The following is a 23701-nucleotide window of genomic DNA, read 5'->3' on the forward strand; positions in this document are numbered from 1 at the left end:
ACTGATGCTAGGCATGATTTAAAATTCCCTTCCATGACAAGTTATGGCACTCCAAACAACCTTAAAAAACCATGAGAAAGTTATTCTTTACAGCAGCAACCCAGTCATCGCCGTTGTCCCGTTTTTATAGGAAATGTACAAGCAGTTTCAACTTAGGCTGAATCTAACAACGCTTACCACAGGAGAAACAGCTTACTTTTTTATACAGTAGCTGAACATGACAATATTCAACACTGAGAATAGCTCAATGGGCTGGGGTGGTGACCTGTAAAGTATCAGGTTGTAGGTTGGAATCCAGCTATAGTCTTTTGGCCTGTCATAATTTTGATTATCTGTTTAGTTCAACAGGATGACATCTTTCTGAAGTACCACAAACAATTTCACCTTGGTATGTCAAAATATGATTGAATTAAAACTGTTTCAACGTTGGCTGAATCTAACAACGCTTAACACAGGAGAAACACCTTAGTTTTTTCATGTCATCATTTTGATCTGTTTAGTTAAACAGGATGACATCATTCTGAAATACCATGCACAATTTCATGCAATTTCACCTTGAAATGTCAACCAATTTCTTAACCTTTGTCCCAAAGCTGACCAAAGCTAATACTCTGCCCTTTCTATTCATACAATCTCAACAGTTGGTGTGTAGCAGAGAGGATAGAGGGACTGACTTTTGTAACCTTATGCTCATGAGTTCAAATCCCCATTCAGCCTGTTGTTGGCCAAACATTAAGTAGTTTTGCTCCCTTGTTGTCCAACTCTCGATCTTCTACAGTGTACATGTTTATAATATTTTGCCATTTTGCGGAGGAACCCGCATCGCTGCTTGCAGCTATATTTAGGGGCCAAGCAGCGAAGCTGCGAGGCACCTATTGTTATTGTTAGTATTATTATTATTATTATTATTAGGGGCCAAGCAGCGAAGCTGTTATTGTTAGTATTATTATTATTATTATTCTTAAGACTGGGTGTCTATGGCAGGCCCTAGAAGCGCTTGGTCGAAAGTTGTGAAATTTGGCACACTCATTGGGGACAGTCCCCTGGTCCAATTCACAAAGTTTCATGTCCCATACTTTGGCACTCTAGCGCCACCAATGGGTCAAAGTTGGAGTTGTGTTTACACACGCAACTTTTGAACCGTATGACCCATTTTCAAAAATAAGGTACCATTGGATTCCCTGGATCAAGCCAAATTCAATTCACACCATGGCGTCAATTTCCGGTTTATAGATTTTCCGCTATTTCCGGTTTTATCAAAAACCTTTGAAAGCCTACTCCTCCTAGAAATTTTGTCAAATCTTCTTCAAAATTACCAGATATGATCTTCAGACCAAGCCTCACAAAATTTATCGAAAATAATTTTGATCCTCACAACCGTTTTTCCGGTACAGCCAATCAAATTCTGCAGAAAAGCCGCCAAACAGGAAGTGAAACCATATCTCAGCAGTTCTTTGAGGCAGTGACACCAAAGTTGGTACGCCTACTCGGAACTTTATTCTAAGTATGTCCTCCAAGAATTGTGTCATGTGACTAAAAGGGGGCGTGGCCGGAAGCATAAACGTGTTTTGGCTAATAACTGTTGAAGTGTTTACCTTAATAAAGTAATTTATTTGTCTCTTGATGTCTTGTGAGATATCAAGCCTGACTATTAATAACTTTTAATAAAATTCGAATGGACGTGGCCGCCATTTTGGATTTCATGGAAAAGTGTAAAAACCTTTTGCACGCCCCAATTTTTGTCCAATGTTTACCAAATTTGGCAAAGATGATCTTTAGACCCAGTTTCACAAAAGCAATCAGATGGATTTTCAATTTCCAAAACGTTTGTTCGGTAGAGACGATCAAAAGCGGTGGCGAAGCCGCCAAACGATGCGCAAGAGCATATCTCAGCAACCATTTGCGCAATTGTCACCAAACTTGGGTTCTATTGTTCCCATGAGGAGCAGAGGAGCCTGCAGTGTTATACCAGAAAAATAACTTTGAACTCTCAGTACTCTTGAACGCAAACATATATTTCAACCAAACTTGGTGTGTTGCATGAGTGCAACAGGTTGTTGTGACTTAATTGTTTCACAAGTGCTATGGAGGCCATGTCCTGCTCTGGACTGCTTGGCCCCTCCATTGCTGCTTGCAGCTATATGTATTATTACACTTCTTCTGCCATTGGAGTCTATGGCAGCCCCTAGAACCATATGGTCAAAAGTTGTGAATTTTGGCACACTCATTAAGCACAGTCCCCTCTTTATATTCACATTTACATTTAGTCATTTAGCAGACGCTCTTATCTAGAGCGACTTACAGTAAGTACAGGGACATTCCCCCGAGGCAAGTAGGGTGAAGTGCCTTGCCCAAGGACACAACGTCAGTTAGCGTGACCGGGAATCGAACTGGCAACCTTCGGATTACTAGCCCGACTCCCTCACCGCTCAGCCAACTGACTCCCCAACTGATTCACCAAGTTTCATGTCTCTCATTGGAGCACTCTAGCGCCACCAACTGGTCAAAGTTGGAGTTGTGTTTACACACGTAACTTTTGAACCGTATGACCGATTTTCAAAAATGAGGTACCGTTGGATTCCCTGGATCGAGACGAGTTCAACACACCCTATGACGTCAATTTCCGGTTATATAGATTTTCCGCCATTTCCGGTTTTAGCAAAAACCTTTGAAAGCCTACTCCTCCTACAATTTTTCTTCAATCTTCCCCAGAATTGGAACTTATCGTCGTCAGAGCAACCCTCACAGAAGTTATCCAAAGATTTTTTCAAAACAGTTTGTCCGGTACAGCCAATCAAAATCGGCAACAAAGCAACCAAACAGGAAGTTGGGTCATATCTCAGCAAATCTTTGAGAAATCAACACCAAACTTGGTATGTTGACTCGAAACCGTCGTATGAGGATGTCCAATTAATTTGGTGTCATGTGATCACTGGGCGTGACCGCAGGAAGCAAAAATTTGTTTTGGCCAATAACTGTTGCTTTGTTTGCTTTTATTAAGTGATTCCTTTGTCTCATGATATGATGGGACATCCCGTGTGTGATACATCATAACTTGTGATAATTGCCGAATTGATGTGGCCGCCATTTTGAATTAATTGAAAAACGTTTTTTCTTTACTCCTCCTACACATGTTGTCCAATCTTCACCAAATTTGGCAGAGAGTATCTTCAGACCAAGCCTCACGAAGCCCTTCACACGATTTTTGGATTTTCAGAACCGTTTGCCCGGTACAGGCAATCAAAATGTGCCGTTAAGCCAGCAAACAGGAAGTTGGGTCGTATCTCAGCAAATCTTTGATGGATTCGCACCAAACTTGCTGCGTGTACTCGTTACCCTCTTCTGAGGATGTCTAAAATGTTTTATGGGTCATTTGACTGCTTGGCCACCTCATTGCTGCTTGCAGCTATATTTTATATTAAAATGCATACTTATTATTTATAAAGATTACATAGATTTAAAAGCATTTTTTTTGTGCTGCTCATTTACAACTGAAAATACGAGTGAAGTGTAGAATTAAATATGATGTCTTCTCATTTCCCCTGCAAGAGGCAGCCTCATAGCTGAATCAAAACGAATAAATTTGGCAGACCGGTGTAAAAATGGACCTAATCTCTATGACTTAAACGTCCTTTTAAGTTTTCCCTTCTCGTGATATTTCCAGGCATTTATCCTACTCATATTGCATTCATTTATTAATAAAGAACCCCCTTTGAAGATTATTCTACGACGTTATCGGCAGTAGAAGATGGAATCGCGATTCAAACAGTACCATCTGCTAACTGAAAATATGCCCCCCAAAACGTAAATAAGCTTGACATTTATTTAGTGGAAAATCGCTCATTCGTAAAAAGCTCACTGGTAGCGATCATTGTCAGTAACAACGCAAAATGCGATATAGCCCTGTGTGGAGAAGCTGCCCCGGTAAATTCTACTACTACAGTACAGTACTAGACTACTGCTGTGTTCGTCTTGGTAGCGATTGCGTTGGTTGAATTCGATTTAACGTTCCGTTGTACGGTTTAGGCTGAAATTAATTATTTTCACGTAGTGACGTTAGTAACGTCAGTGACTGTGGCTAGCAAATTAGCCACCGTTAGCTTCACTTTTCGCCACAAAAACTTAACTTGAGCCTAAACCATGCAACGGAACGTAAATCCCAATAGAAGCAACTCAATCGCTACCAAGACGAAACTTTTGACACCTAGGTTGTCTATGTAGGCCAAATATTGACTGAGTTTTAGGGGGGCAAAAAGAATAATAAAAATAACAATAATATATATGTGAGAGAACAAAGGTTGTGCCCTTGCCGAAGGCAAAGCACACCCAACTAGCGCACGACACCCACTCCCTCTGTTCGCTGATTGGCCGGTAGAAAATTAACCGGAGACATCTGACTTACCTCATGGCCAGACCGAGTACAGAAGCAAAATCAAAATTGAGCGGAAGTATGTAGGACGGCAGAGCCAGGCTATATAAATTGATGATTCAGTCCCAATCTTCACCACCTTAGTATAAAAGTTTTAACAGCTTCAACTCGTGTTCCCAACTTGTTACATGGTTTAGACATCCTAAAACTGTCTTAAATTGAACATTTCAGTGCAATCCATCTTTTGTTTACATCCCAGTATCTCTGTTATGGTCAAGCATCCGGGTTTCTGACCGCATGGTTACACTTTACATTACAATGGCGTATTGTATCTTTCTAATAATGCCAGGAATCTGTGTGTGTGAACAAATTCATATTATGCATGTGTCCTCCTTATAACCCAACAGAGTGCAGTGCCGCGATTGATGTTGATTGGATAAGCATTTCGACATCAAATAATAATAAAACAGCCACAGCTTGGCTTGCTCTCTTCGCGTCTGATTCTTCCTTCGCGCACATAGCATGAGCTTGAGAATGCTGGTCATATGATATGTTCATCCAATCAGAAGCATGAAATAGCTTTGTAACCGTAGGTTTCAAATCTTATCGTTAGCAGCAAGGCAAACGTGTGTTAAAGTGGCAGTCGTTACTTCTTATTTGATCACAAGCTAGCTTTTGTTGAACCTCACCACTGGTAGCGTTTAATTGATAACATGGCCCACAAACAAATCTACTACTCAGACAAATATAACGACGAGCATTATGAGTACAGGTAAATGATGTGTTCACTTTGCTACTAGTCACAGTGTTACTGTAGCATAGCTTGCTAAGGTTCTGATGGCTAAATCCGCTAGCAAAATGCTACAGTACTGTAGCTAGTTAGCAAGCTATCATTGTTCAGCAAGCGTGGTGGGATATTTAATTAAAAATAATAACGTTTCACAACTTTTACATGTAGCCAGTCAAATTCGTAACAATGATTTCTGATAATACAAGAGGGCATCCTTTTTGTAATGGTAAACTTGAGGGACTCAAACTTGTAAATAAGTTGACACTGAAGACGACACTAGTTGGTAGTCTCTTGCTAGAGCTACCTAGCTAGTAAAGTTAGCAAGTTACTAGAATTCCAAATAAAGCTAGACCAGCTCTGTTCCTGGCATGACACTACGTTGCTACTGTAGACTAATTGCCAACTAGTTAGTAAATGTATTTGACACTTACAGGTGAGGCTGTGGAAGTCATAGGCGGTGTGTTTTTATTTCGCTTACGAATGTTTCTGGATGAAATGTAGGTCACTTTTGTGTTATTTAATTTCAGACACGTTGTGTTGCCTAGGGAGCTAGCCAAACAAGTACCGAAATCACACCTGATGACCGAGGATGAGTGGAGAAGACTTGGTGTGCAACAATCACTTGGATGGGTACACTACATGATACATGAGCCTGGTCTGTACACTACCCCTTAAAACATTAATGTACTGCAATATATTCCTAACATGTTTTTTCTCGGCTAAGAGTCGTGTCAGTTTTAGGGAAATGTATGTTAATATAACAATGTTTTTCACATTAAGCTTTATTTTTTGTCCGTGTAAGCGGACTACGCATGAGTGTTAATTGGTCACACAAGAATGTTGACCGCTTCTTCTAGGTGGTGGTCTAGTCACTGACTAACCCAAGGGGGGAAACTAAATCACTGGTGGGGGACAACACGTTTACTATCTCCTTGTTAATTTTTACCATCCCTTGTCTTTTGCATTCCATCAGAGCCTCACATCTTGCTGTTTAGAAGGCCTTTACCGAAGCACTGATTGAACATTGATGCTGTCTTTCTGGAACATTCCTAGCTGAGAATGTAGTATTCAGTGAATACTTGCCAACGTTCACATTGCTGTCAGCTGTGCATTAGCTGGATTTTTCTCAGCAACAAGAGCTCAGTTGGATTTTGTGGAAAATATTGTTGCTGTCATGGGTTTGGAGTATAAGGGCTAATATTTTCAGATATAACTGTATACTACAATACGTGCCTCTAGTAATATTGTTTTACGGTAAAATAAAGTTATTTTGTCATATCAGTGCAATAGGTATATCCACAGATGTTTGGTCATAACTGGTTTTGCAACTTGATTCACATACTGTTTTTTCCTTTCTCACTATAATCTATAGGTCATGCAGCAGATCAAATATTCTGTATTTTCTGACTGAATAGAGACAGGTTCAGAGTGTTATATTGAGTGTTAAATGTTCAGTGTTAAATTCAAGGCAAATCACACTGAGGTTACAAAAAAACTATGAAATTCAAAGTGGGAAAATTACTTGATGACTTGCACAAAGGCATACAGGGTTTATTTATGAAAGCTGTTTGGATACTGAATTCAATTGATATGCATTAGTGTAGAGTGCATGTATAAAATATTTAGATAAATATATTTCTGTTCACCATGACAATGTTTTTGCTGCTTCATGTCGCTAGATGGCACTCATAGACAAGCCATCTTTTCTGGGAATATTGATTTGGCTAAATTTGACACAAAACTTAGAAATGCCCTTTAAGTCAATTTAAAATAAATTGTCCTATAAAAATACAAAACAGACAACATAGTTACAAATATGAAAAGGTAATTTCTTTCATAATTACATTGTTCAAAGGATTACTTGTAATTATTTCAGGGGACTTTCATTTCGTAATGCCATATTTATTTCATGCTACATCTATTTCAATGTATTCAAAATAATGGGGTGTGGTTACCTCAGAGATTCAGACCAGAGCCAATGGATCTTATTTAGACCAAAGCAGGTCCAATGTAGTTAACTTGTGTTAGGTACCAATAATCTACTTAATCAATAATCTGTTTTCCAGGTAAGCATAGCTAGAAAGCTGACGTTCAAACACATTTTATATACACACAGATCAGCCATAACATTACAACCACCTGCCTAATATTGTGCAGGTTCCCCTTTTGCAGACAAAACAGCCCTGACCCGTCAAGGCATAGACTCCATTAGACCTCTGAAGGGGTGCTGTGGTATCTGGCACCAAGATGTTAGCCCTGGGGATCAGGATATTTTTGGTATAACCATCCTTTTTATGCCTTTGGAGAAAAAAGCCCTTTCCCATCATCTCACCACAAATGAAAGTGCCTGGTGTTCAGTCATCCTCACTAACTTTTACAGATGCACTATAGAGAGCATTCTGACTGGTTGCATCACAGTGTGGTATGGGAGCTGCACAGACAGGGGCCGCAAGGCCCTACGTAGTGTGGTCCATTTTGCTGAGTTCATCATCGGCAGGAAGCTCCCAGCCCTATAGGACACCTACCACACACGTTGCCTCAGGAAAGCTGGCAGGATTCTAAGAGACTGTTACCACCCATCCTTCAGTCTCTACCCCGTTGCCTTCTGGCAGGTGCTACCGCAGCATTCGGTCGCGCACACACAGACTGGACAAAACTTTCTATCCAAGGGCCATCAGGCTCCTGAATGGACATTGACATGGTCATTGATTCACTTCTTACTGTCACTTTCAGCTACTGGTTGCACTATCAGTAATATTGCACTATTGTACTTCACTGTACTTCACTTAGTTTAGAATAGGTTTATAGGGTTAGCAATAGGTTATTATGTGTATTTAGGGTTTAATATATTGTATTATTTATATTTAAGGTTTACTTATTTAGCTTAGCATAGATGTAATTTATGTTCTGTGTACTTATATGTTATGCCAGGTGCTTGCGTCATGTTGTCTTAAGAATTTCAGTGCCCAGTCTGACCTTGTGTTGTTCTGTGCATCTGACAATAAAATACTTGAACTTGAACGGTGTTCTATGGTCAGATGAAACAAAATGTTGCTATTTGGCAACAAACACTCAAGATGAGTTTGTTTTGTAAAAAGAAGGATGGTTATACAAAAAATATCCTGATTCCAACGGTTAAGAATGGTGGAGGTTCTGTGATGTGTGGCTGTTTTTCCACCAAAGGCCCTGGAAATGTTAGGGTACATGGCATCATGAAATCCTTTAAATACTAGGACATTTTAAATCTGAATATGGCTGCCCATTGAAAGAAAGTATAAAAATAGGTTGCCGTTGGATCTTTTAGAAGAATAAATGATCGCAAACACGTACAAATTCATACAAAAAGACTCTTATGCCACAGCCATCTCAGTCCCGTGATCTAAATCCCACTGAAAGAATGCACAAGGGAGGACCTAGGACCCTGGATGATCTGGAGAGGTTCTGTAAAGAGGAATACTAGCTCTTGACTCTAGACTTGGCTCTAGACTTCTAGCTCTGTATTTTCTAATAATAGATGTTAAGGAAGACTTGGTGCCACTGGGGTGCAACACAGAGGGTTAATGTCAGATCTGAACTGTGACCAAAATCATACACCACTAAAGTGTTTAATAAATGTTTATCTCACGTTGTACTCTAAGATGGAGCAAGGGTACCCTAGCAGATACAACTTGACAGTTACAATCCAGCTCCACCCCTTAACCCCGACATAAGTGATCTGATGAGGAAACAATATCCAATTAACAGTGGCATTAATCTTAATCTACAGTATAAACCAGGGGTCCCCATACTTTTTTCTGCGATGGCCAGATAATTTTTCCTTTCTTTAGTGTGGGGCCGGGTCAGTCTGTAACAGAAAATTACATGGGCCGGAGTGACTACCAGTAATATTGTGGAGACTTTATTATAATTTTACATTCCATTTAATCATTTGTATGCATTATGCTAGATTAGTTTATTATTTTGTTATGCACCATACATCCGTACATATCAAGGGATATATAGCATATTAAAAGAGCATTATTACTATCGTAATGTAGTCATTGCTATTGAAATGAATTATTATTATTTATTTATTTTATGTCTGGCCTTGTTCAGAGGGCCGGTCCAAATGCAGGCCGTAGTTTGGGTATCCCTGTTATAAACTGTAATAAAAACCAGAATTTAACATTCTGTGCGCTGGGGGAAATACTGGTCAAACTCCTCTGTAGCACCGTAAATACATTAATTCCTTTATTAGTTTTATTTGAATTATTATTATTTATTAAACCACAGATCATAGACAAAACAATTGCTCATCACAATTGATTTTCTAAAAACAATAAATAAATAATCAAAAACCTGTTGTTTGTGGTTGTTCACGCAGTGCTTGAGACACACAAGTTAAAAACAAAATAAACAGTGGAGAATAAGTGCAAAACTTAGGCAGCCTGTCACTGCATGGTGGTAGGCTATTATCAGAATTCGATCCAGTCCGTCACTTTTAGTTACACACTTTAACACTTTTAACTCGTGAGGCAGACCCTTCCTCAACTTGAGGCAACCAGCTAATCAGCCATGTCCCCTGTTAGGAAGGAGAGGCATAAACCACTGTGACTACCAGGTGAATACTAGCCACATGTCAAGGATGACATGCTTTAGGTGTCTCGACAGCAATGTTAGCACACCATCATGTCATGAGATTGTCTGCAACATTCTTGTGTGACCCAGGGTCAGGTCCACCAAGGCCTAATACTGAGACAATGAATGAGGAAGTTGCCCAGTCCTCAGACAACGCGTTGGCCATTACAGCTCTCCTGTAGAGGGAGAAACAGACAACCAGAACAAGGTGAAATATAAAACATCTTAGACATAGTTACTCTTTGAGACTGGTCATCAATTTGAAGTTACCTTAGTTAAACATAATTGTTGATACAGTACACTGTATTTCAAGTGAAGTAAAAAAACAATGAAGTAACAGTAAAGTTGGTAATTTGCAGTCAATGTCTTGCTTGAACTGAAGTATAGATAAATCTTGCACCTCTCTGTAGCATTCAATTTAAACCAAACTAGACCACAGTACTCTATTTCCAGACACTCAAGGTTTAAAGCTGGCATGAATTCACTGCAGCTTCTGCAGTCGTAGCTAATGCATATGCAATTCAATTTAAACAATATGTTTTTTCCGGTTCTGTACAAGGTATTGCTTGAGTTTGAGGACATTTTGATTAGAACATGTGTTAGGAGCATATATGACTCAAGTAAACGCAAACCTACCCAAGCCTTCTTCCATCTTTTTAGCAGTTTTTCATGTTCCGTTAATGCCCCCATCCACTGGCTCATGTCTTTGGAAGCTGTGCTGTCTTCGTCTGTCAATAAGCTCAACACTTTACTATAACAGTACATTATATACAGTGGGAAGATTTATTAATCAAGTTATCTGGAAAAAAAGGTTTTATTCTCGATTCCTCTAGTACTTAAGCCATAGACCTCTACCTCTGTTGGTAAGGCGGAGATGTATCTCAGAAGTGTCATTTAATGCATCTCCTGCTGTGGCTTCACACCGGTAGTGGGATTCTTTGCCAAGAGATTCCTCTCGGACCCAGCTGCTCAGCAGCACCTCTCTCTGGCTCAGCGGATGTCGGTGCTCAGTGATGGTGGTCTCTAGCCTCTGCCCGTTCACCTGCCAGTGAATGTGGATGTCACTGGGACCTGGAGAGTAGAATGGGACTTCATATGGACCTCAGACATTTTAGTGGAAAAGACATACACACATATCACGTTGGCATTTAGGCTGTGGGTCAGTTTGCTTAACATATTATTTGTTTGACATAATTCTATGTTGATCACAATAGTAATTAAACTTGCAAATCAGTTACCATGTTCTGACACTAAATATTTGCACTGGGAAGAATAGACAAGGTGTTTCAGTTTGTTTTATGACTGACAAAGAAGGTTTACATGTTAGAAGCAAAATTGTGAAAATAGCAAGTCACCTCCAGTGACTTGCTAAAAAAAAACAATTATGTAAATTACCAATGCGATTTGGATTCATCCTCCCCTGGCTTGGTCCCTGAAGTTGTGAACATTTATGGACTGAGATCGAGCCTCTGTTGTGTACTCAAGATGGAAGTTTTGTCTCTGTAAACATCTTTTATAAATAACAGTTGGGCATTTTGATGTCCAGGTTTGGGTTCAAAACGTCCTTGAATCAAAGCTTACCTTTATTTAAAATGTTTGTCCCCTCAGTTACTTTGCCATGTATTTATGTACATTCTTTCCATGGCATTTTAACCAACATCAGTCAGCAGAATAAACAAACAAGTATGTTCAAGTAACATTTGAAATTAAGGTTTATTTAACCTCCCTACCAACAGATAGACCAAAAATGTCTGTACATCAAATGTACATCTCAGAATAGTCTATATTTACAAATGTATTTACACTATATAGGCACACAAAACAGTAACGATGCTTCAAAAGTGACACAATTCTACAGGCTTACAAGAATATCATACAAAAGCCCTTTCTCCTGAAGAGACATCCTTCTCCATCCCTAGGCTTGTGTTGAGGAAGCCACTTAATAATAATAAAATCACAGGTTTCAGGTTTTTCAATTATAAAACACAAAACTATTAATAAAAAATACAAAAAACGTAATATCTAAATCGATGGAACCGAGACCTTTGAGAAGATCTGGTTAATTAAACTCAGAGTTTGAGGAAAACTATTTCCTCTATGTTTTCTATAACTGAAATACTCAGTTTTGTACCTGCTGTTAATGAGAACTTAATATACTATAATATTCATATACTACAGAACATACAGCTCAAAGACACAAGCTTGCTCTGAGTCACTTCACACATTTCAAGTTAGGGTTAGATACGTTGATTGGTAGGGGATGGATATGGGTGGTGGTGGGGGGGCATATGCAGGTGCAGAAAGAATAAGAGGTAGAGAGAGAGAGACAAAGAAGTGGCATAGTCACAGGCACCACTCACCCAAGGCCAGGCAGAAGAGCAGGAAGGCCTCCTGGGCCTGAATCCCCCAGGCCTGGTCCTTCAGCAGAGGAGGCAGCAGCCTCACACTAGCCCCCCAACCCTTTGCACCCCCAGACCCATTGGAGGAGGTGGTGGTGGAGGAGGAAGAGGAGGTGGAAGAGGGGACAGAAGGACTACTACTTCCAGAGGACAGGGATGATGAGGTGTCGACAGGACAAAGAGGAGCAGCAGTGGTGGAAGCTGTGAGAAAGGGAAGACGGGAAGGGAGTGATAGAGAGAAAGAATTCTCTGAGGATCATAGCCAGACAGGAAGTGACAGGTATGAAAGATGCAGGGAGTAAAAAGAAGGGGAGTCTAGGATTGAACTACAAAGTACTCCTTGAATTCAGTGAAATGGACCAAAACAATGCAAAGATTGAAACAAAGATGTAAGGTTCTAATGCAGTGTGTTCTTCAACACTTAAATAATAAAGATTCTAAAACAAAGCTTCATCAAATAAAATATAAAAACATAAAATATCTGGTTGCTTTCAGGGCACATGTTGAATACAAAGAAAACTGAAATGTTCATACTTTCACTTCTTAGATATAGAACATTTCTACAGTTCAACGTGTGATGTGACACTGGCCACAGGTTAGTGATGTGTTGAGAATGAGCCCTGTCCCCAGAGTTAATCTCAGAACGTTCTCAGAAACGAAATGTACACAAGTGAAGGGGAGACACAGAGACACATATAGGAAACATTCTGATGCCTGTGTGCTTCAGAGAGTGGTCTGAGAGTTGATTTACAGCAGTTTCCAGAAAAGTGGGGCCCATTCAATCTTTGTCCCATGGTATATTTTTTTCCAGTAAAAAAAAAAGGTTCTGATTGATAAAAACCTCTGATGTAAAGGCCTTACTTTTTCCAATACTGCTACACAATTAATATGGTCATATTAACATTTAAGTTCAGCTCTTTTACACAAAAGTACACAACCCTTCACAGTCATTGGTGCTTGTTTGTCTGTTGAGCTCTGTACCCTTTGTTTTAAACCCCCGCTGTGAGAGAATGCACCAGGCCGTGTGTGATGCTACTCAAGCAAGATACGAACAAGAGAGAACCAGAAAACAGTCCCTGAGGATAAAATAATGTACTAGAATGTTGAAGATGATGGAAAGCAGCCAACTCACATCCAAAAGCCTTATTTACAGAACAAAATTATGAAAAAACAAAGCCTTAAAAATCCATTATACAAAAATTATGATTACGCTACAAGCAACTCCAATGTGGAAAACATCAAGTTAACTTACCAATTTGATAAAACAATGTTTCCAATTTGGAATAAACATTTGACATAAATGTGCTAGACCGTAGGAAGACATTGTCTGAAATACATAGTAGATTTGCTTTGGGCCAGACAATAACAGAAGAGAAGAGTTGTATACAAACCTAATGTAAAGTCATCTGCATCTGCGCTTCCCAAACACAAAACTCAGTTTGGGCTTAGGAAAGATAGAAGGCGCCTACAGTATCAGAAAAGGACAAACCTTAAGCCTTAAAAAACAAAAAGGAAAACTATGAACTACTATATAAAAAGGAAGACTATGAAGTCTAGCAGAAGGGCTCGTCTGCATCAGCATATTCTATTGGTTGGGACACACAGTCCACGTCAAAGGGCTTTTCCTTCCCCGGACTCTCGTCAGCATAGCTGTGGGAAGGGACCCTGCCATTACCATACTCGGGTTCTGTCTCATATCCGGTGTCCCTCAGAGCTCTCAGCTGATTTTGGTTCTGCTTCCCGTTCTGGGTAGGATGGGGGTGGTGCTGCTGCTCGGTCAGGTCCAGCTTCTCTCCTGCGCCCTGCTCCATGAGCCCATGGCCAGCCTCGCAGGCCACATACTCTGGCTGGGGCTTTTTGGTGCTCCCCAGCATTGCGGCGCGGAGTCGCAGGCACGGCTCCGGCAGGTACTGCATGTAGCAGTTGTAGGCCAGCGCCGCCAGGAAGAGCAGGAAGAAAAGCAGGAAGAGGAAGAGGAGGGCGGTGCTGTTGTCACGCTGCAGGTACTCTGTGGCAGGGTCGCCGGGCGTCTCTAGGCGGGGTGTGCTGGAGCTGGGGGTGAGATGCTTTGGCAGGAACTTGGTTGTGCTGCTGCTGTTGATCGTGCCAGGGGGCAGAGTTAGTGATGAAGCGCTGAGTGAGGGTGAGTTGAAGCCGGTAAAGCCAGGAGGGGCTGATGTTAGTGGGACAGTGTTACCGTGACGATTACCTTCAGTGTGGTTCAGGGTGGAGAGCCTGGAGCTGAGAGGGACCGTGGAGTGACTGGACTGGGAAGGGGCCTTCCCCAGACTCAGTATGTAACCGGCCAGTAAGCGGGTGAAGTTCTTTCCAGCCGCTGTCTCCAGGGACCAGCACTCGTAAAACCCCTGGTCCTCGGGGGCCACGCTGTGGATAAGCAGACCCATGTCCCCCAGCAGGTGGAAACCCCTTGAGCCCTCGGTGAGGGCACTGCCGTTCACCATCCACAAGGTCTGGGCAAGGTTAGAGCGCACTGTGCAGGGCAGCTCCACTGAGCTCCATAGCTTCACAGTCACAGACTGGTACTCATCCACAGAGAGAGATAGAGCTGGAGGGAGGAGAGCATGACAGTGAGAATGCATGACTTGCCGCATTTTCTATAAGCCGTATCCCACCAGAATTGCCTTTTTTTTTGTAAATCAGAGTCTAGGCCACACTGGAATATAGGCCAAATGTTTATTTACCAAGGACCCCTTTCACATTGGACAGCTTGGATAGCCATCTAACTAGTCAACATTCACAATCAGGATGAACACTCAAATTATCTAAACTACAGACCATAGCATTACACACAGAACAAACACAATAGAACTCCGAACAATGCTTATATAACTAAGCTAATGCCATTAACTTCTGTTGTGGATAGTATGTCCAGAAATAAAGCCAAGTCACTCATTTAGTGGCAAAATCCATTGTTATGTCTTCAAAAATATTTTAGATATAGTATAAGTTTAGCTAGCTTGCAAATCCTGAGGATAGCCTACTGTAGCAGACCTTTCTATGTTCAACGGAAAAGGGTGTTTTGTCCCTCGCGAGTTGCCGTAGGCATGATGCTGACGTAAGCCTAACGGTGCGTTCACACTGCAGCGTTTTTTAATGCTCTGAACCGCTTGCCTTCCCACAGTACACCACGCTCGGGGGCGTGTTAGAAAAGTTAATACAGAGTTGTAGTTCTCTAAGGTCACTGTTGTTGTCATGACCAAGCGTGCAGACTTGGGTTCATGTACTCACAATATCGATCAAAATACCACTTTTACACAACATTTGTGTAAAAATACAGAATTGTTACTTGTGCAAGATTACAGTAGAATACATGTTACGCCACCGGTCACTCAACCAGTCGTTTGTAGGCTGGGCTAGCAAGCTAGCAGTTACACAGAACAGTCATGTAATGTGACCAGACTGAATTTAAAAGTATAAAAACACACTAGGGACACTGTCAAAGTCGGAAACCCTGCAACATGCATTATTAGTTTAATGTAATTTTTAAATTCAGGCTTGTCACAAATATCGATCAAAATACCACTTTTACACAACATTTGTGTAAAAATACAGAAATTTTACTTGTGCAAGATAACAGTAGAATACATGATACGCCACCGGTCACTCAACCAGTCGTTTGTAGGCTGGTCTCCATCTTGAAATTGTAAAACCTAGAAATGTTTACCATGACCAACAGTTGCTACGTTACAAGAAACAAGAAACCAATCCGATTGGTCAACGCTAGCGTTTTCACGCCCCTCATTTTGTATAGTTACTCTATACCGGCCCCCCGGCCCGTATTCCCTCTTCCTGGAGGAATTTGCAGATTTTAGTGCTGATCTTGTGACATATACTGATAACATCTTAATTATGGGTGATTTTAACATTCATGTGGATGACCCAAAATATCCTTTAAGTAAGGCCTTTACTGCTCTAATGTATTCCACAGGTCTCACTCAGGTGGTTTCCAAACCTACCCATCTTCACTCACATACATTGGATTTAGTTCTCACGCGGGGAATCAAGATTAGTGACGTCATTGTCCACCCCCACAATCCCATATTATCAGAACATTGCCTGGTTACCTTCCAAATGGACCTCTGCCAGAGCCTTGGAGGCACTCCATATTTCTACTAGCCGCTGCGTAACCTCAAACACAGCTCTGGAACTGGCTAGTATTCTAACCGCTGCACTAGAAGCACTTGACGTCCCAAATAAATCATTAAATGCTAAAACGAGGGATCTGAATATGGTTCTTCAGCTATCCCTAGACTCTGTTGCCCCACTCAAACCAAGGAAAAGAAAAGACATACTGGCTCCATGGTATTCAGAGGAAACCCGCACTCTCAAGAGGTCCACTAGAAAACTAGAACATAAGTGGCGTACCACTAAATTGGAGGTTTTCCGCCTGGCCTGGAAGGACAGCCAAATGGAGTACAAGCAAGTCCTCATCAGGTCCAGATCAGAATATTTCTCTAAGTTGATTAGTAAGAACAAACACAACACTAAGTTCCTATTTGATACTGTTGCAAAACTCACTAAGAAAAGTACACTCTGTGTTAGTTCAGATCTCTCTCCCAATGATTTCTTTGATTTCTTTGACCAAAAAATCTATGCAATAAGGGACAAACTACAGACTCGTCCTGGAGGAGTGGCCATCAACACTGAACTTTCCTCTATACCAAGCATGCTGCATGTTGAGGCTCTCACTCACTTGAACCCTATTTCTATGGAAGCGTTCATCGAGCTGATAGACTCCTCGAAACCCACTAGCTGCCTTCTCGATCCCCTCCCTGCCAAACTCTGTAGGGAACTTCTCCCTATTATTGGACCACCCATGCTTAGTATTATTAATGAATCTATTGTAACTGGCCAAGTCCCCGACAATTTCAAACAAGCTATTATTAAGCCCCTTCTTAAAAAACCAAACCTGGATCCAGGTTGTCTTAGCAACTACAGGCCAATTTCAAATTTGGCATTTCTCTCCAAAATTTTTGAAAAGGCTGTGGCACAACAGCTCACTGAGCACCTCTCCTCAAATCAGCTTTATGAACCTCTCAGTCTGTATTTCGTCTCCACCACAGCACTGAAACTGCATTAGCCAAGGTTGTCAATAATCTATTATTAGCCTCTGACGCGGGCTCTATTTCTGTCCTGGTTCTTCTAGACCTAAGTGCAGCTTTTGACACTGTGGATCATGAGATTCTCCTGGAACTTATGGAGAACTATGTTGGGATTTCTGGTACGTCACTTCAGTGGTTTAGATCGTATCTATCTGATAGATCACAATATGTCCACTATGATGGCTGCTCATCCAGGAGCTCCACTGTAAAATACAGAGTACCACAGGGTTCAGTTCTAGGCCCTCTGTTATTTTCACTCTATATGTTGCCTTTAGGAAACATAATTAGAAGCTCTGGGGTAAATTTTCACTGTTATGCAGATGATACTCAGCTATATATGTCAATAAAGTCTGGAGAATTTCCATATGCAATGGAAAAATGTGTTTCCAGGTTGAGAACTTGGATGACTGCAAATTTCCTCATTCTTAATTTCGGATAAAACCGAGGTTCAAATTTTCGGTCCTAAAAAATACAGAAATAATTTATCCAATCTGACCCTAGACCTAGACGGCATCAAAGTCTCTCAAAGCCAGCTGGTAAAAAATCTAGGAGTTACAATGGACCTAGACCTTTCGTTTGAGTACCATATTAAGCAAATTACCAGAACTGCATTTTTCCATCTACGTAATATTGCCAAAATACGAAAATTCCTCTCAAAGGATGATGCTGAAAAACTAATACATTCATTTGTTACGTCCCAATTGGACTACTGCAATGTGTTGTTCTCTGGCCTCCCAATTACCTATCTAAAAAATTTACAGCGGGTGCAAAATGCAGCTGCTAGACTATTGACTAGAATAAGAAAGTTTGATCACATAACATCTACTCTTGTCTCTTTACACTGGCTCCCTATCCAAGCCAGAGCTGACTTCACTACTAACCTACAAATCTCTGCATGGATTGGCACCACTGTACTTCTCCGGTCTCCTTGCACCCTATTGCCCCGCAAGGACACTTAGATCTCAAGATGCCGGCTATCTGGTGGTTCCCAAAATTAAGAAAAAAACTGCTGGAGGTAGGGCGTTCTCATATAGAGCACCTCTTCTCTGGAACAAATTACCCGTCTGAATTAAGGAGGCTGATACTGTTTCGACATTTAAAATGAGGTTAAAAACGTTCTTGTTTAGTCAATTCTACAATTGTTAAAGGTAAGTATGTGTGTATTTACTTCTATGTAAATCTGGGGTGTGTGTTTGCCTATGTGTGTATCACATGTAACTTTTAAATTGTAATTATAGCTTATATGTTCATGTTGCCCCATCTGGATGTTACATCTAGATGTTACAAATAAAGTAAATTTGTTACTGTATATTGTTACTGTTATAGTTTCCGTTGCTGTATACTGTTACTGTTTTTGTATCTGTTACTAGTTGGAGGCAACGGGAGACGGGTTGTTTTCATCCTTATTCTATACAGTTAGGTCCATAAGTATTTGGACATTGACACAATTTTCATCATTTTGGCTCTGTATACCACCACAATGGATGGAAATGATCAAGATGTGCTATAAGTGCAGACTTTCAGCTTTAGTTTCAGGGTATTTACATCCAAATCAGGTGAACGGTGTAGGAATAACAACACATTTTATATGTGGCCCCCCCCTTTTTAAGGGACCAAAAATAATTGGACAAACTAACATAATCATAAATCTAATTGTCACTTTTAATACTTGGTTGCAAATCCTTTGCAGTCACTGACAGCCTGAAGTCTGGAACCCATAGACATCACCAGACGCTGGGTTTCGTCCCTGGTGATGCTCTGCCAGGCCTCTACTGCAACTGTCTTCAGTTCCTGCTTGTTCTTGGGGCATTTTCCCTTCACTTTTGTCTTTAGCAAGTGAAATGCATGCTCAATTGGATTTAGGTCAGGTGATTGACTTGGCCATTGCAGAACATTCCACTTCTTTGCCTTAAAAAACTCTTTGGTTGCTTTCGCAGTATGCTTCGGGTCATTGTCCATCTGCACTGTGAAGCGCCGTCCTATGAGTTCTGAAGCATTTGGCTGAATCTGAGCAGATAATATTGCCAGAAACACTTCAGAATTCATCCTACTGCTTTTGTCAGCAGTCACATCATCGATAAATACAAGGGAACCAGTTCCATTGGCAGCCATACATGCCCACGCCATAACACTACCTCCACCATGCTTCACTGATGAGGTGGTATGCTTTGGATCATGAGCAGTTCCTTCCCTTCTCCATACTCTTCTCTTCCCATCATTCTGGTACAAGTTGATCTTGGTCTCATCTGTCCATAGGATGTTGTTCCAGAACTGTACAGGCTCTTTTAGATGTTTTTTGGCAAACTCTAATCTGGTCTTCCTGTTTTTGAGACTCACCAATGGTTTACATCTTGTGGTGAACCCTCTGTATTTACTCTGGCGAAGTCTTCTCTTAATTGTTGACTTTGACACAGATACGCCTACCTCCTGGAGAGTGTTCTTGATCTGGCCAACTGTTGTGAAGGGGTTTTTCTTCACCAGGGAAAGAATTCTTCTGTCATCCACCACAGTTGTTTTCCGTGGTCTTCTGGGTCTTTTGGTGTTGCTGAGCTCACCAGTGCGTTCTTTCTTTTTAAGAATGCACCAAACAGTTGATTTGGCCACACCTAATGTTTTTGCTATCTCTCTGATAGGTTTGTTTTGATTTTTCAGCCTAACGATGGCTTGCTTCACTGATGGTGACAGCTCTTTGGACTTCATATTGAGAGTTGACAGCAACAGATTCCAAACACAAATACCATACTTGAAATGAACTCTAGACCTTTTATCTGCTCCTTGTCAATGAAATAACGAACTCCCTTTATGAGGGAATAACATACACCTGGCCATGGAACGGCTGAGCAGTCAATTGTCCAATTACTTTTGGTCCCTTAAAAAGGGGGGGGGGGCACATATAAAATGTATTGTAATTCCTACACCGTTCACCTGATTTGGATGTAAATACCCTGAAATTAAAGCTGAAAGTCTGCACTTAAAGCACATCTTGATTGTTTCGTTTCAAATCCATTGTGGTGGTATACAGAGCCAAAATGATGAAAATGGTGTCAATGTCCAAATACTTATGGACCTAACTGTAAGTATAACTTATTTTAGAGTTCTTTCCCCTGGAACAGATTTCATGTTCCAACCGAGGGGGGCTGTCGCTGTCTTGGTGTGTGGGGCTGCATCAAATACCCCTTTTTGCTCTGTTAAATTGCTGCACTAGTCCACACTTGACCGGTGGGGATCTCATTCTATTATGACTATAACTGTTAGCTGATCCTGGCATTCTCTAATCCCTGCTCTCCTCCCTCTGTCCCCCCCCCACACACACATCCCTTGTGGTGTGAGGGGTTTGAGCTGTCAGCACCTGCCCAACGCTGGACCTGGTCGCGAGTCTCCCGGTCCTATCCTACATCTATAAAGTTGAACAATGGATTTTGGTGTTTCAAAACCCATTGACACTGTATGACTATGTTTAGCCTGTATTCTGCTCCTCTCTCCCACCAACCGCCTCTGGAAGAGGGGATCCCTCTCTGAATTGCTCCTCCCAAGGTTTCTTCCATTTTTTCTCCTGTTGGGAGTTTTTCCTTGTCTTCCTTGAGGGTTTAGGTTGGTTGAGGGGCAGTTCTATGGGCGTATGTGAAGCCCTCTGTGACCTGCTTGCGTGTAAAAAGGGCTTTACAAATAAATTTGATTTGATTTAGATAAAGTTGAGAAAATCCAACTTGCAAAGCTCCTCTCCGCTCGCCTTCCCACAATGCCCTACGTGAGCGTCAACGCCTGGTTTCATTGAAAATGAATTGGAAGCCGACGCCCCGCGCCGCCCGCTCAGCTGCAGTGTGAACGCACCGTTACGTGAAGTCAGTGAGGGCTGTCAGAGCCCGTCTAGGAGAATGTTTAATATGGGGAGAACTGCGACCAGAGAATAGGTGCGTTCGACATGGGACGCTGGAATGTCCGACTTTACAGAGACATTTTTAACTCCCCGAATGCAAGTGGCTACTCTCGCCGGTCGTTTCATGCAGCCGCAGTCCATGTCGAACGCACCTATTGTCTAATATAGGGAGAACTGTCACTCTCGGGAAACTTCCTGGTTCTGAACTGGTTGCAGTTCCACTCTGGTTCCATATGAGGGCACTAACGAGCGAGTGCAGACTGAATGGAGGTCTATGGAGCTATACCCCTCAAAATCCACTTTTCTCAGGATATAATTTTGTCTAGTAATTTGAATACTGAATTCGAAAGGGGAAGCAAAAATAATACACTGCTGGGTGTTTTTTTAAAGTCGCCTTTCTGTTCTAAAAAGCCTTTTAAAATGTCAATGACGTCATACACATCGTACGACCAGAGATACTGCTTTACGGCAAGCTCTGGTCACTTCCTTTTTTCTCTCGAGGCATCGACAACACAGCTGACAGGTTAGGCTCTCCCTGTCAATACACATGCTATAATGAGTTTTGGCTTGCTAATGTTGTTGCTAATGTTGCTAATGTTGCTAATGCTCTGACATTCTGATTCTGCTTCGGATGCCATCAAGCGGAATCTCTGGTCGTAGTCAGTCCTTCACTAACCAATCAGCATTCATTAGCAGAATGCTAGCGTGATATGGGCAACAATGACTCACCCTGTAAGAAATCGAAAGGACATAAGTACTCGTTCATTCAACTTTCGACCTATAATCCATGTTGAACATGCAAAAACTACAATCAAATCTGAGATTTCTCAACGACAATCAGGCGAAAGAGACAAATTTAGCCGTTTAGCTCTATAGACTCCCATTCAGCATGCACTCGCTCGCGATCACCCCCAGTGGAAATCTGGTGGAACTGCAACCAAATTTGGTACAATGGGGCGTAATGGCTTAATAGGGAGTGGACAGGCTCTCTTTAAACAGGCTCTGCTACGACTCTGGAAAATTCCTGGTTCTGAACTGGTTGCAGTTCCACTCTGGTTCCATATGAGGGCACTAACGAGCGAGTGCGACTGAATGGAGGTCTATGGAGCTATACCCCTCAAAATCCACTTTTCACATTCTTATTCTGATTCCGCTTCGGATGCCATCAAGCGGGATCTCTGGGGGTAGTCAGTCCTTCATCAGTCCTAGCATTTACCGCCCAAACAGGTGCCACCAACTTGCACTGTGCTACCTCTAATGAGTGCTGACATGTAACTTTTCTTCATCAGCCAACTGTTAACAAGTCACCAGAGTTCCTGGAGTGTTTCCAACTGCCCACACGAGACATCCTTAAACTTACATGAAGGACACTTGTCTGCATCTCCATTGAGACTCTGGATTAAGTTCCTGAAAAAAGTAAAAACCAGCAGACTTTACATAATCACGTATTCAGAGAAGACAAAGGTTTGTCCTAAGTCAGAGAGAAAGAATCTCAACTTGCAGACAAAAAAGGCAAACATTTGTCAAAAATGAAGGCAAAGGTGTTGGTTTTGCATTGTGTTGATAACTTGACTGGTGTTTACCGGTGTGTTTTGGTTGAGGTGTGGAAGATGTTAATGCAGACTGCAGTGTCTGGGTTCCAGGCACAGTACGGGTCTCTGGCCAAGATACAGTCTTCGCAGGATGTGTATTTCTCACAGAAGGCTGTTGGAGACTGAACTATGCCCGAGTTGGAGCCGGCGTAGATAGACCTAGTCTGTGAACGTGTATACACATACAAATGCCCACACACACAAGGACACACGCATCCACACACACACACACAGTCTCACATTAGCAAACACAATAGTAATGTATTAATTTAGCAGACCACTTTATCCAAAGCAGCGTACAGGGGAATTCGAACCTGGGACCTCTTAATCTGCAGTCTAATGCTCTACCACCGAGCTTTACTGCATTCAATGTCTACATTACAGCTAATATGTCAGACCACTGACACACTGGCGAATAGGAAACAATGATAGACTAATTGGAAAATGTATTTACCTTTGGACTCACAGTCGAAAAATCATTTTTTGTCTCTCAGACATTTGCCTCAGAGTTTTAATAAAGGAGACTGTGTGAGTAGGTCCAATTTTTTGACACAGCCTAAAAAGGCAGACATAGTATATGCTATGTCAGTCCATTCTGCATCCTATAAACAGATGAGGCCTTCAGCTAAGGATTAAGGCTAAAAGCATACCACATTGTGGGTTTAGTCCTGGAAGTGGTCTAGCCTGGAAAACCGGATTAATAATATTGAAATTCATATTGTTTTGCTCCTGTTGAATAACATTTATCCATAGCATTTCTGCCTGTTCTGTCTCTCTTACCCCATGTGATGATAGCAGCAGGTTCTGAATGGGTTCAGAATTCTGAAGCAGTTGGATCTCCTCCACAGTGTGGACCTCTCCTTCATATACTACAGACTTGTGCAGTACTCCTTTATCTATATGGTGCGTGTGTGTTTGATGGAAGGAGGGGGCA

At 41.5% G+C, this 23701-nt stretch overlaps 2 protein-coding genes across 8 annotated transcripts in view; one reads left to right on the forward strand and one right to left on the reverse strand.

The window, feature by feature from the left end:
- The first annotated feature begins 4969 nt into the window (after positions 1 to 4969).
- zgc:86839 (Cyclin-dependent kinases regulatory subunit 2-like) lies at positions 4970 to 6447 on the forward strand. Its single transcript, XM_067258107.1, has 3 exons — positions 4970 to 5141; positions 5687 to 5814; positions 6133 to 6447. Exons 1-3 carry the CDS (start codon positions 5083 to 5085, stop codon positions 6174 to 6176), a joined length of 231 nt encoding a protein of 76 aa, XP_067114208.1. The 5' UTR covers positions 4970 to 5082; the 3' UTR covers positions 6177 to 6447.
- Positions 6448 to 6951: 504 nt separating this feature from the next.
- Positions 6952 to 23701, reverse strand: part of sema4d (sema domain, immunoglobulin domain (Ig), transmembrane domain (TM) and short cytoplasmic domain, (semaphorin) 4D) — a 159168-nt gene continuing 142418 nt past the window's right edge. For 4 of the 7 annotated variants that reach the window (XM_067258067.1, XM_067258065.1, XM_067258066.1 and 1 more), the window contains 4 exons: positions 23548 to 23663; positions 22759 to 22931; positions 22536 to 22582; positions 12234 to 14741 (listed from right to left, as the gene is read on the reverse strand). In XM_067258067.1, the coding sequence (XP_067114168.1) occupies positions 13729 to 14741; positions 22536 to 22582; positions 22759 to 22931; positions 23548 to 23663 (1349 nt within the window). In that variant the 3' untranslated portion in view covers positions 12234 to 13728. Of the gene's footprint in view, positions 9953 to 10412; positions 10505 to 10631; positions 10848 to 11468; positions 14742 to 22535; positions 22583 to 22758; positions 22932 to 23547; positions 23664 to 23701 lie in introns of those variants that run through there. The other 3 variants (XM_067258069.1, XM_067258071.1, XM_067258070.1) reach the window with 3 other exon arrangements.

This window comes from Osmerus mordax, chromosome 20 (assembly GCF_038355195.1).
Source record: "Osmerus mordax isolate fOsmMor3 chromosome 20, fOsmMor3.pri, whole genome shotgun sequence".
Lineage (NCBI taxonomy): Eukaryota > Metazoa > Chordata > Actinopteri > Osmeriformes > Osmeridae > Osmerus > Osmerus mordax.